We start from the raw sequence: 13,767 nt of genomic DNA, 5'->3' as shown, positions 1-13,767 counted from the left end.
GAGGATGACTTCCGTTCAGGATCATGAGTGTTTGCTGGGTGTCTTCATATCACTGATTAGCTTGATTCTCGAACTTCAGATGTTTGGGCACATGGGCAGGGCCTCCCACACTGTATGTATTTTCTTCTCTTCTCTGCCTCTACTTTGCTTCATCATTAAGGTGTGGGGACTCAAATCATGATGCAGTTTGACAGGCAATTTGCACCATTCTAAACAATTGACAGCCAGCTTTTCCCAGTCATTGAGGTCAATGCTGCCATGCTCCAAAGAGAGCCTCAGGAGTGTCTCGGCACCATTTTCTCTAAGCTCCCCAGAACAATGGGCACTTGAGAGAACAGGAACAGGTTGGGTGGGCACTTTACAGCCATCCAGACACAGTGGTCAGGACATCGAAATAGATTTTGTAGTTTTACCTGAATGTTTGTTGACCTGACTTTGAGAAGGAAACCAGAGTTTGAATCCAGAGGAAGGTGCAGTGACATTGATAATGGAATTTTCTACATTCTATTATGTGACATTGATGTACTGACCAGATCTTGCTGCAGGACAGGAATGTGGTGACATCTACTGTTTTGCGTACTTAAACAGAACTTTGGGAACAGAAGCAGGTGACCCAGCTCCAAGTCCATGTGGAGACACTGGTGTCTGGTGAGTTTTTTTTTCCTTTCAGCGGTCTTTCTAGTTGGCATTTGTTCCTCTCTCTAACTGCAGTCAAGAGGATGGAGACAAGCTTCCTACCTCATCCTCTGCAGTCTAAGCTGCTGCAGTCCAAATCTCAATCTGCAATTTGTCGACGGTTGAACGGAGATGGCTGATCATCAATCTCATCAATGGTGGCTTTTTCAGAGAGGTGGCCATTGAGGTATGAGAAGTACGCGACATAATCCAGAGTCTTGAATTCAACATAAATGTGGAGGTGGAATATTTGGCTGACCAGATGTGTCGATGGGAGTATTATTTTGGCAGCATTAATGAACAGGCCAAGTATCTTGCGTAGTGACTTGAAAAGATTGAGATTGGATTACAGATCTGTTGCAGAGTGAACAACAACACTGCAGCCATGTGCACATGTATGCTGGTTGGTTTTGTTTTGGTGTGGAGGAGATCGATGTAAATGAGTTTCCCATTGAGATGATGTTTAATTCTGACAACAGAGCGAGTTGATTTTTGATGAGATGAACAGTGACTGTCAGGTAGATTGTAAGCAGAACAGGCATAGTCACACAGCCTTGCTTGACACCTGGATTTTGAAGGTTTCTGTTTCAGATTTCCCACTCAAGACAGTTACAGTCATATCATCAAGAAACAACTGCAGGATTGGAATGGAACTTCTTCCAAACACAATCCACAAAACCTTCACTGGTTCACTGAGTTAAATATTTAGGTCAGATCAATTAACATGAAGAAGAATTCTGGGATATATTTCTTAACATAGACCATGCTGGAGGTTCCTCTGGAACTTAAAAGACGTGCCTGTGTTACTTAAGTCAATGGGAGACTGATGGCTGCTGGGCCAATGATCAACTTACTCAAAAAAACATTTTGAACAGCTCATCCATCATGAATCCACAGGATAGCCTCCAGTCCAGCCCTGTGTCCTCTGGCAGAATCTATGGGCGAGTCCTCTTCAATAACAGTGCTGCAACAAGCAAACAGATGACAAACAACAAAGTCTGCAGTTCCAATGACATTGCAGCTGAAGATTACAAAGCTGGTCAACGTTCGCAGAAATTGCAATCCCATCCACTCATGGTACAATTACAGGGGAAGAATTTGCCCAAACCCAACATCAAGGATATAGTAATTGTAATAACTGTCACCAAGGGAAATAAATCATGTTGCGGACTCTATTCAGGTATTTCCCTCTTATCCACAGCAAAAAATGTCCTGACACTCTCCTAAATCACCCACTTCCTGTGACTGAGGCCATCCTCCCAGAGGGCCAGTGATATCTGTGCATAAGCTGGAGATTCTATGCATATTGATGTCCTCATTTACTGACACTTGATCAGGCCAACGATTAAATTCGCTTTCTTCAAACTATTGGACTGATGGTGGGAGAGGTTTGAGGCAGTCCCTGCTGGGACAGACAGTGCTTTGGAATGACAGCTCCCGTGTGTAAGCACTGGAGGATAAACAACACCGACTGCTCTCAGTGGAAGAGAAGCAAGTGACCCAGCTCCAAGTCCATGTGGAGACACTGGTGTCTGGTGAGAGAGGAAGAGGAGGAACAGCTGAAATAATCCTGACATACCATATGAAGTATCTGTCTCCCACATGGGTTTGCGGATGTCTTAGGAAGCCCAACAATCTTATCAAGATTTTATTCCAGAAGTATCGTCGATAGAATAGTCCCTCCTAGGAATGCATCACTGGACCAGGATACTACACCGTGTGAAAACCTGGCCATGCATCTTATATCACATATGAATGGTTTCTCATCTTGCTTTATGCCTCAGGAAATCAAAGAAGTGGGTGAGAGCCGCATCAGAAACACCTCACCTAAGGTGCCTATTTGTAAACCCTCTGATACCCTGGCAGGTTTAAAGGTAGCACAGCTCCTTCAGTGATAATCTCACAGTCAAAAAGTTACTCTCTGGTGTGAACCTTCTGATGGACCAGGAGTTTAGATGACCTTGGGAATGATTTATCACATATCTCACAGGTAAATGGTTTCTCTTCTGTATGAATACATTCGTGTGTACGAAGGTTCGATGACTGCGAAAATGATTTTTCACATATCTCGCACATGAATGGCTTCTCCCCTGTGTGAATACGTTGATGTGTGCGAAGTGTGGATGAAGTCGAGAATGATTTGTCACACACCTTGCAAGCGAATGGCTTCTCCCCCGTGTGAATCCGCTGATGTTTGCGGAGGTTTGATGAGTCTGAAAATAATTTGTTGCACACTTCGCATGTGAATGGTTTCTCTCCCGTGTGAACACGTTGGTGTGCACGGAGAGTAGATGAGTCTGAGAATGATTTATCACACACTTCGCAGGGGAACGGTTTCTCCCCTGTGTGAATGCGCTGGTGTGCACGGAGGTTAGATGAGTGCAAGAATGATTTATCACACACCTCACACGTGAACGGTTTCTCTCCTGTGTGAACCCGTTGGTGTATACGAAGGGTCAATGAATGAGAGAACGATTTGTCACATACCTTGCACATGAATGGTTTTTCTCCAGTGTGAATACGTCGGTGTTTGCGGAGGGTTGATGAGTGCGAGAACGATTTATCACACACCTCACATGTAAATGGTTTCTCACCTGTGTGAACGCGTTGGTGCGCACGGAGTTTTGATGACTCCGAAAATGATTTGTCACATACCTCACATGTGAATGGTTTCTCCCCTGTGTGAGTGCGTTGGTGCGTGTGGAGGTTCCCTAACTGTGAGAATGACTTGCCACACACCTCGCACGTGAATGCTTTCTCCCCTGGGCAAATACGTTGGTCAGTCATGAACATTGACCACTGAGTAAAGGTTTGGTTCTGCACTTCACTCATGAAAAAGTTTCTCTTCCACAAAGCTGCTGTTGCATTAATATTAAAACATGCGTGTTATAAAGTCCTATCAGCTGTTGAGCTCTTCTCATACTTGAGCAGCCCCCCATCTGTAGGAATGAGTCAGTGGTTCATGAGGCTTGATGAATGACTGAAGCTCTCACCACACTTGGAGTCACTGACACTTCTTCCCAGCCTCACCCTCACTGATCACCCACAGCCAAATCATCAGAAAGGTTGGTTCTGACCGAAAGATACACACCACTGACCACTTTCAGATCTGATGATCTGTTAAAGCTTTCCTGGCCTGATCTATTTCCAGATGATGGTTTCACTGCCCAACTTTCTCTGTGTTCAGCAGTGCCATGAAGGCACTAGATGTCTTCCCACAGTTGTTGCAGTTGTTCCTGGGTGATGGTCCGGATCTGTATGTGGTGTCTATCCTCTCTGTATTGTGTGATGTAGTACGGTGAAATTCTTCTGTAAAACAGGAAAGGAAAACATGATTTCCTCCAACTCCCTCTCTTCCTTTGCTTAAGGAGCTGAGTCCACATGACAGACTGTTCCACAGTCTGCTATTCCCTGTAATAGGAGGGGCGAAATCAGATACAAGTCCTTTCTTTCCCTCACTTGACTGTCACACACTCTGTTTCCAGCAGGGACACTAGATAGTGACCAGCAGCAGACAATGTGGCACCTCTCTCTCTCTCTCTCTCTCTCCCCACGGCAACACCCCGCGTCCCCCCTTTCCCCAGCATCATGAAACCAATTGTAAAGATAAACAGGTGAAATTAAATCCAGTTGTGCTGGCAAAGACCAATTTTACACTGTCTTTTGTATGAAATACATATCCTCAATCAGGAGAAATGATAATTCAATCTAAAGTTTTACAGTGTCCCCTTAGATTAACAATTCATAGTTTAACAATCCTCCTGGCCATATCCTGACTTACATATTCACTCATGACACTTGTGCTCACTGACCTTTAGTTGCTTTGAGTCTGACATCCCACTTTTAAAACTTTCACCTTGATTTTAAGTCTGTCCGTTGTGATATGCCTCCCTACCTCTATCTCCTCCAGCCTCAGAACCCTGCAAGGTCTCGCAGGGCTTCACCTATTATCATTGTACCTGGGGACCGAGGTTCAAATCCTGCCGTGGGAGATGACGCAATTTGAATTCAATAAAAATCTGGAATTAAGAATCTAATAATGAATTATGAAAGTACTGTCGATTTTCAGGAAAAAAACCCATCTCGTTCACTGATATCCTTCAGGGAAGGAAATCTGTCATCCTTACTTGGTCTGGCCTACATGACAGTCGAGACCCACAGCAATTGGTTGACTCTTAACTAACTTCTGGGGAATTAAGAATGGGCAATAAATGTTGGCCTGCGAGTGAATAAAAAGAAATGTGCAGAAAAAGATCAGGGAGGGAGCATGTATCTTGAAGGGTCACCTTTCAATGCTCCTTGATACACTGAACTCAAACTCAGCTATTTCTACCCTGCTGTGCTGCAGGTTTGAGGTTATAACCCTATCTCTTCAGAGTGAATCTGCCCCCTTACTTGGCTGAGGTGGGGGGGGTCTTCTTCAGCGAGGGTTAGTGGATGATAAACTGTGAGGGGAATCAGGCTGCTCCAAATGAATGCCTGCTCAGTTTCCAGGATTTTAGATGAAATTAACAGACTTGTATTTATGTTGTACCTTGAACATTCGTGGTGACCCAAGGTGGCCTGCAGGAGTGTTAACTAAATTTGGAAGCTTGTTCTGTGTACATTAACCAAACCTAAAATTAGTACATTTTTTTGTAAATCTGGTTGTTTTGACAGACTTTCTATTAACAAAAGTCTTTTATTTTCCTTCCTGAATAAGAGAGGTCTTTGAAAAGACAGAAACATCCAGATCCCAACGCCACAGAGAATTGGCCATTCATAGTCTACAGGATAATAACCAGCTACCATCACACACACACAATCCAACAACAGGAAATCAGTAAGAAATTCAGACACTCTGCTCCTCCCAGATAATTACACCTCACTTTCTCACATTCAGGAATGAGCCATCAACAAAACTCAGGCTGGAAATCAGGAGGGAAATGTTTCCAATAAACACACTCAATATCCAACACACAGCTCCAGTCAAACAGTTCAGTACAAAGCACCGAGTAAACAGCTCTCTCAGCTGGATCTTCTCACACAGCATAAGGGACATTTCCACCCCTGATTACCCACAGGACAGTCAGACTGCCTGAAGACTGGTGTGGATATTATGGGATACAATTTGTATAAAAGCTGCTCCTTCACTCACCATCTCCTCACTTAGTTTTCAGTCCCTATAGGAAGTGAACCAGCTCTGGAAGAGGAAGAGGAGAGAATGGGCAGAGTGGGTGGGCTCTCTGATTGACGTCTCTCACAGCCAATCCAAATATTTCTGCAGCAACATGAGTTTCCTGAATAAAGAGATATGTGTGTGGAGCTGGGTGAACACAGTAGGCCAAGCAGCATCAGAAAAAGAGTCCACCCCCGAAACGTTAGCTTTCCTGCTCCTCTGATGCTGCCAGGCCTGCTGTGTTCATCCAGCTCTACACCTTGTCATTTCAGATTCTCCAGCATCGGCAGTTCCTACTATCGCTGAATGAGTTTCCCGAAGCTTGGCAAATTGACTGATGAAATGAGGTGACTTTCAGCTGCAGATCTGGTGAGGATTTAAACTTGTCATTGTCCCATCTGAATAAAACCTCACTTATTGCAGCTGCTGTCTCAGTTCTCCTGGTAAGTATGTTTGACGGAGATTTCTAGTGTGGGAATAGCATTCTTCATCTTCAGAGACTTTCAGACTCACAACATTAGTGTGGGATGTGAATCCTTGAATGTATTTGACAGCAGATCAGAAGAGGAAGACCCACAGCAATTTTCAGCGTAGCCTCAACTACCTAGTTTGTCAGAATGCTGTATTCCTGTTAACAGAAATACTCAGGATCCCACAGAGTCATGTGTAAATATATTGGTCAATATCATCGTGGGCAGGGATCCTTTCTACACCATCTTTCTCAGTTTCCTTCCACATCGAGTGGTGTATGAGACAACTACAGCAAGTGCTTGTGTCCAAATCAATTGCTAAGAACAGGTCACCAGGAAATACAGCTTGGCCAATCTAGAGATTCTTTCACTCTTAACACTTATTGCAGGTGTATTGGAAGGATTTACAGGTTAATCATGAATTGTTTGACCAGATTATGAACAAAACCCATGGTTGTCAAGTCCTAAGATGTGATTTAGATTAGATTCCTTACAGTGTGGAAACAGGCCCTTGGGCCCAACAAGTCCACACCGCCTCTTGGAGCATCCCACCCACACACCTCTGAACACTATGGGCAATTTAGTGTAGCCAATCCACCTAACCTGCACATCTTTGGACTGTGGGAGGAAACCGGAGCACCCAGAGGAAACCCACGCAGACACAGGGAGAATGTGCAAACTCCACACAGACAGTCGCCTGAGGCTGGAATTGAACCCGGGTCCCTGGCGCTGTGAGGCTGCAGTGCTAACCACTGAGCCACCGTGCCACCCCAAATCCAGAGCTTCTGACACAGAGACAAGGACATTACCAGCAATACCTCACAACCTTCTATTTTCTCTATCAATGGGTCTATCATTTCCAGCTAACAGGAAGCACAATGCTCTTACAAACTGAAATTTGCATTTCTATTTAATTATTCCACAACTTCCTGGCATCTAAAAGCACCTTACAGTGAAGTGTTTTTTCAAGTGCTGTTGAAACACTACTTAGGCCATCAGAACTATTAGAGGGTCATGCCAACTGATAATGAGTTGTAAAATTGTCTCTGCAATTCAAAAAAAAATAAGAAACTGGAAAACTGAGAGAGGAATGATATTTCTGTGGGATTGAGTCTCTGCATCAGATTGGAGAACAACTGTCAAGTTTTTTTTCTGAAGAAGGGTCCAGACCCGAAACATCAGCGTTCCTGTTCGCCCTGCTGTATTCATCAAGCTCTACACCTTGTTATCTGTGAAAATTTGAGTTCAATATGTAGTTTATTTACGTCTTCTGTGCAATAAACATATATTCTGTCACATGGTGAACATCTACAGTCTCAAGATAACATGTTTCAGTGACTAAACGCCATGTTAACTCAGTGACAAAAATTAAACAGGATCATAAAAACATAAGAAGTAGAAGCATAAGCAGGCAATTCAGTCTCTTGAACCTGCTCCAGCATTTAATACGATCACAGCTGATTGCAACTCCAGTTCCTGCCCGCTATCCACAACCCTTCAACCCATTACTCATGAAAAATGTCTGTCTGTCTCCTCCTTAAATTTCCTCAATGTCTGCATCCACTGCATTCTGGGGTCATGAATTCCATAGATTCACATCCTCATCTCTATTTTATATCTGCTACCTCTTATTCTAAAAGACAACCTGTTGTTCTAGATAATAGGCTAGCCTTTTATTCTTCCAACCAAAATAGATAATCTCACCCTTATCCAGGTAAAACTTAATCTGCGAGATTTTAGCTCATTCACCTAACCTATCCATATCAACTTGTAAATTTCTTATTTCATCACTGCAATTTACTTTCCCTCTGATTTTAGTGTCATCTGCAAATTTGGCTACTGTACCTTCTAAGCCTGCATCCCAATAATTAATATCGGTTGTAAATATTTGGAGTCCAAGAATAGAACCCTACAGCACACCACCATTTGCTGCTTTCCAACCAGAAAAAGACCCATCTATTCCAACTGCTATCTGTTGACTAGCTAAACCTCAATTTAAGATGCTATATTACCCCCAACCTTGTGTGTTCTTGCCTTGTATGTTAACTTTTGTGTAGCACCTTATCAAATGCCTTTTGGAAGTCTCGATATATAACGTCTACAGGAACTCCATAATCAACTTTGCTTCAAAAGAATTCTTGGAAATTAGTCAAACCATGATTTACCCTTTCATAAAACCATGCTGACCGTGATGGATTGCATTCTGATTTTCCAAATGTCCTATTATTGTTTCTTCAAAGATGGATTCTAACAATTTCCCAATGACAGACATTAAACTAACTGATCTGTAGTTTCCTACTTTCTGCCACCCTCCCTTTTTGAATAATATTGAATAAATGTTAGCATTTTTTCAATCCACTAAAACCTTTCCTGCATCCAGGATTTTTGGAATATTAAAACCAATGCATCCACTATTTCTGTTGCCAGTTCCTTCAAGGCCCTGGGATGTAGGCCATCAGCCCCTGGGAACTTGCTGGTCTTTAATCCCAGTTGTTTGTTAAGTGCTTTCTCCCAAGTAACAGTGATTGTTTTTAAACCTCTGCATTGCCTGTAACTATGAGAACAGTTTCAATGTGCTCCATCATGAAAACTGAGGCAACATGTTGATTTAGTGTTTCTGCCATTTCTGTGTTCCCCACTGTTAACTCCCAGTCTCATCCTCCAAGGGACCAAAATTCATTTTGGCTTCTCTCTTCCTTTCCATATACTAACAGAAGTTTTTGCCCTCCATTTTTGTATTTTGTGTTCGTTTTCTATCAGAACTTGCCTTTGTTCTTCTCATTTCACCTTCCAAACCTATTAAGGATGAAGGCAGCAGATACATGGGGACACCATCTTCAAATTCCCCTCAAAGCCACTTACCATTCTAACTTGCAAATATGTTGCTGTTCCTTTACCATTATGGGTCAAAATCCTGGAATTCTCTCCCTAATGGCACTATGGGTCAGGTGGACTGCAGCGGTTCATGAAGGCAACTCACCACCACCTTCTCAAGGGCAACTAGGGACTGACCCTAGGCAGCCAGCAACACCCACATCCCACAAAATGAATAATTTTTTAAAGATTACATTGTTAGGAACCCCTTTTTATTAAACCCTTTGCTTGAAAGTATCTCAATCCTCCAGCCAGTCACTGGATTTTGCAATATTGTGTGCCTTGGGTTTTGTCTTTATGTCATCTTTAACTTCCTTATTAGCCATGGGTATGCTCCTCCTTCACCATCACCCAACCATCACCTTTTGGCTTTGGAATATATTTCAGCTGGGTGGAATTAAATATCTCCTTAAATGTTTGCCACTGTTCCTTAACTGTCCTACCCTTTCGTCTTTCTGCCCACTCCACTAGGGTCAAATCTGGCCTGACCCCAATGTGATTTCTTCGTTTCATATCAGAACAGTAGAGTGGGACTCAGGTTTGTCATCCTCAAACTGAACTTGAAACTCCAGCATACTATGTTCTCTCCTCCCTTGAGGATCATTTACAATGAGATCATTAATTAAGCCCACTCATTACACAATACTAAATCTAAAATAACCTGCTCTCTGGTTGCTTCCCCAACATATTGCTCCAAAAAAAATCGTTAATACATTTATGAATTCATCCAACAGGCTACCCTTGCCAATTTGATTAAGCTAAACTACATGCAAATTACAATCACTTGTGATCACTGTCATATGTTTCTCATAAACCTTCAGTATTTCCTGGTTTATACTATGTCCTTCTGGGGAACGACTATTCAGGAACCTGTAGAGTACTCCCACCAGGGACCTCCTTCATTTTTTTCTTCCCAGACTGATCCTATGTCTTGATCTCCAGTACCACAATAATTTCAAACTACAGCATTAATATCTTCCTTTACTACCAAATGTACACCACCTCCCTTTCCTTTCTCTCCATCCTTCCTTTGGATCTCCAACTATCAGTTTGGGTCTCACAGCAACCCAATCTCAGGAACTGCCACCAAATCATACCCATTTTTAAAATCTCTATTTGCACTCTATTCATTTTATTCTTGAATGCTACGTGTATGCGGACACAAAGGCTTTATGTTTGACCTATTTTCAGTCTTCCATACTCTTGAGTGATTATTTGTTGCAATATGATGTTCACATGGTCTGTCTGATGTACCCCCAAAGCTGCAGCCTCCATGGCGTCAGCATAGCAATCAAAGGCAAGGACTTCCAGCTTTTAACTTTCTGGAAACAACCAGTCCCATCTCTAATCTGCACACCATAAGACCATAAGACATAGGAGTGGAAGGAAGGCCATTCGGCCATCAAGTCCACTCCACCATTTAAATCATGGCTGATGGGCATTTCAACACCACTTCCCTGCACTCTCCCCATAGCCCTTGATTCCTTCTGAGATCAAGAATTTGTCAATCTCTGCCTTGAAGGCATCCAACGTCCCGGCCTCCACTGCATTCCGCGGCAATGAATTCCATAAGCCCACCACTCTCTGGCTGAAGAAATGTCGTCTCATTTCAGTTTTAAATTTACCCCGTCTAATTTTAAGGCTGTGCCCACGGGTCCTAGTCTCCCCACCTAACGGAAACAACTTCCTAGCGTCCACCCCTTCTAAACCATACATTATCTTGTAAGTTTCTATTAGATCTCCCCTCAATCTTCTAAACTCTAATGAGTACAATCCCAGGATCCTTAGCCGTTCATCATACGTTGAACCTACCATTCCAGGGATCATTAGTGTGAATCTTCGCAGGACATGCTCCAGGGCTAGTATGTCCTTCCTGAAGTGTGGGGCCCAAAATTAGACACAGTATTCTAAATGGGGCCTAACTAGAGCCTTATAAAGCCTCAGAAGCACATCACTGCTTTTATATTCCAACCCTCTTGAGATAAATAACAACATTACATTCAGTTTCTTAATTACAGACTCTACCTGCAAGTTAACCTTTAGAGAATCCTGGACCAACTCCCCGATCCATTTGCACTTCTGATTTGCGAACTTTCTCACCACTTAGAAAATAGTCCATGCCTGTATTCTTTTTTCCAAAGTGCAAAACCTCACATTTACTCACATTGAATTTCATCAGCCATTTCCTGGACCACTCTCCTAAACTATCTAAATCTTTCTGCAGCTTCCCCACCTCCTCAGTACTACCTTCCTGTCCACCTATCTTCGTATCATCGGCAAACTTCGCCAGAATGCCCCCGGTCCCTTCACCCAGATCATTAATATATAGGGTAAACAGCTGTGGCCCCAACACTGAACCCCGTGGGACACCACTCGTCACCTGTTGCCATTCCAGAAAAGAGCCTTTTATCCCAACTCTCTACCTTCTGTCAGACAGCCAATCCTCAATCCAAGCCAGTAGCTCACCTCGAAAACCATGGGCCCTCACATTGCTCAGCAGCCTCCCGTGAGGCGCTGCATCAAAGGCCTTTTGGAAGTCTAGATAGATAACATCTACTGGGTTTCCCTGGTCTAACATACTTGTTACATCTTCAAAGAATTCTAACAGGTTTGTCAGGCATGACCTCCCCTTACTAAAACCATGCTGACTTGTTTTAATCTGACCCTGCACTTCCAGGAATTTAGAAATCTCATCCTTGACAATGGATTCTAGAATTTCACAACAACCGAGGTTAGGCTAATCAGCCTATAGTTTTCCAACTTTTGCCTTGATCTTTTCTTAAACAAGGGAGTTACAACAGCAATTTTCCAGTCATCTGGTACTTTCCCTGACTCCAGTGACTGTTGAAAGATCACGACCAAAGCCTCCACTATTTCCTCAGCTACCTCCCTCAGAACTCTAGGATGTAGCCCATCGGGGCCCGGAGATTTATCAGTTTTTAGACACTTTAGCTTCTCTAGCACTTTCTCTTTTGTAATGCCTACCGTACTCAACTCTGCCCCCTGGCTCTCCCTAATTGTTGGCATACTACTCATGTCTTCCACCGTGAAGACTGACGCAAAGTACTTATTAAGTTCTTCAGCTATTTCCTTATCTCCCATCACTAGCCTTCCAGCATCAATTTGGAGCGGCCCAATATCTACTTTTGCCTCTCGTTTGTTTCTTATGTATTGAAAGAAGCTTTTACTATCATTTCTAATATTACTAGCTAGCCTACCTTCATATTTGATCTTCTCCTTCCTAATTGCTCTCTTTGTTATCCTCTGTCTGTTTTTATGGCCTTCCCAATACCTACCTTCTTCTGACACTTTGATTTTTCTAATTTTCCATGCAATTGAATCCTCTTCCCATTATTTTGCTTAAAACCCTGGTTATGTGACTCACCGGGTCTTTACTCTTAGCATGGTTCAAGTGAAGCCCATCCAACAGAACAGTTGTTTCCTTCCCCAGTGTTGGACTGAAGTCCCATGAATTTGAATCCATTTAAACTACACCAAACTTGGAGTTACACATTTATCTCTTTATCTTGTGCCAATTAACTCCTGGCTCAGACATCCAGAGATTATTACCTCTGTAGTTTTGCTTTTTAATTTAGCAATTAGTTGTTCATTTTCCCTCAGCAGAGCTTCTTTCAACATTCTACTTACATAATTGGTCCCTCTGATTAAAAGTACATTTCTTTTTTCTCCCCCACCCCACTTAAATGACTCCATGTCCCAATGTGCTATGGTCAGATTGCTCATCCTCGCAACAGTCCCCACACTCATCCAGATAGAGGGCAAGAGACTCAAACCTGTTGACCAAGATAAGGACTGAGTATCCTGAAATGCTACCTCCTGGAAACCTCTACCTGCCTAATTCATAGTTACATCCTGACCAATGACCAAATTGGGGGGTGTGACGTCCTCCTGAAACTTTGTGTCCAGGTGTGTTCCCCTTCCCTGGTTCTCAGTGTCCTAAACCCAGACTCCAGCTCATCAATTCAGAGTTGCAATTCATCAATTCAGTATAGGTAGTAGTGAAAAATACTCACCTCCCAAGGGTCCAATAAGGTTGTTACATTTGGGGTTCTTCGAATGGTGAGTCTGTTGTTAACCACATCGAAAAAAATTACTCATAACATTAATGAGCATATAAAGTCTATTAATCTCTCATCCAGATCTGCTCCCTCCAATTATAGGGCTGTGAACCTACATGCTTGGTGGAGTTGTTTTTACTCGAAATGTTCATAGTCGGTGACTCTTGTGGATAACACCGAGTCAGTGTCTCCTAGAGTACAACAACTGCAGGTCAGCACAGCCACTCCCATTCTCAACACGTACCACAACATTAACCACGTGATCTCAGTCTCATCAAGATGGACGCACAGTAGGATGCTCACCAGTACCTTTACCTTTTCTTCCTCTCCTCTTGTGGTTTCCCCTCTCTCCCCACCTCTCCTCCCCCAGACAGTGGAGTTGCAGAGTGGGTACACAGGTCTGGAGTGGACATGAGCTGAGCCCCGCAGAAACCTGCGGTGGACAGATGAGAGCAGGGACCAAGTCCCAGTGGAACCAGCACAGATGATGTGGCCTTGTGGTCTGCGGCCT

General features: G+C 43.2%; 1 protein-coding gene across 1 annotated transcript in view; it reads right to left on the bottom strand.

Moving 5' to 3' along the window:
* Window positions 1-4,081, bottom strand: part of LOC125446405 (zinc finger protein 271-like) — a 29,310-nt gene extending 25,229 nt beyond the window's left edge. Inside the window, exon 1 of the mRNA XM_059639709.1 lies at window positions 2,620-4,081. Within this exon, the coding sequence (XP_059495692.1) occupies window positions 2,620-3,507 (888 nt within the window). The 5' untranslated portion in view covers window positions 3,508-4,081. The remainder of the gene's footprint in view (window positions 1-2,619) is intronic.
* Between the last annotated feature and the right edge of the window lie 9,686 nt (window positions 4,082-13,767).

The sequence above is a fragment of the Stegostoma tigrinum genome, chromosome 34 (genome assembly GCF_030684315.1).
Source record: "Stegostoma tigrinum isolate sSteTig4 chromosome 34, sSteTig4.hap1, whole genome shotgun sequence".
NCBI classification, from domain to species: domain Eukaryota; kingdom Metazoa; phylum Chordata; class Chondrichthyes; order Orectolobiformes; family Stegostomatidae; genus Stegostoma; species Stegostoma tigrinum.
This window is presented reverse-complemented; position numbering and strand designations above follow the sequence as displayed.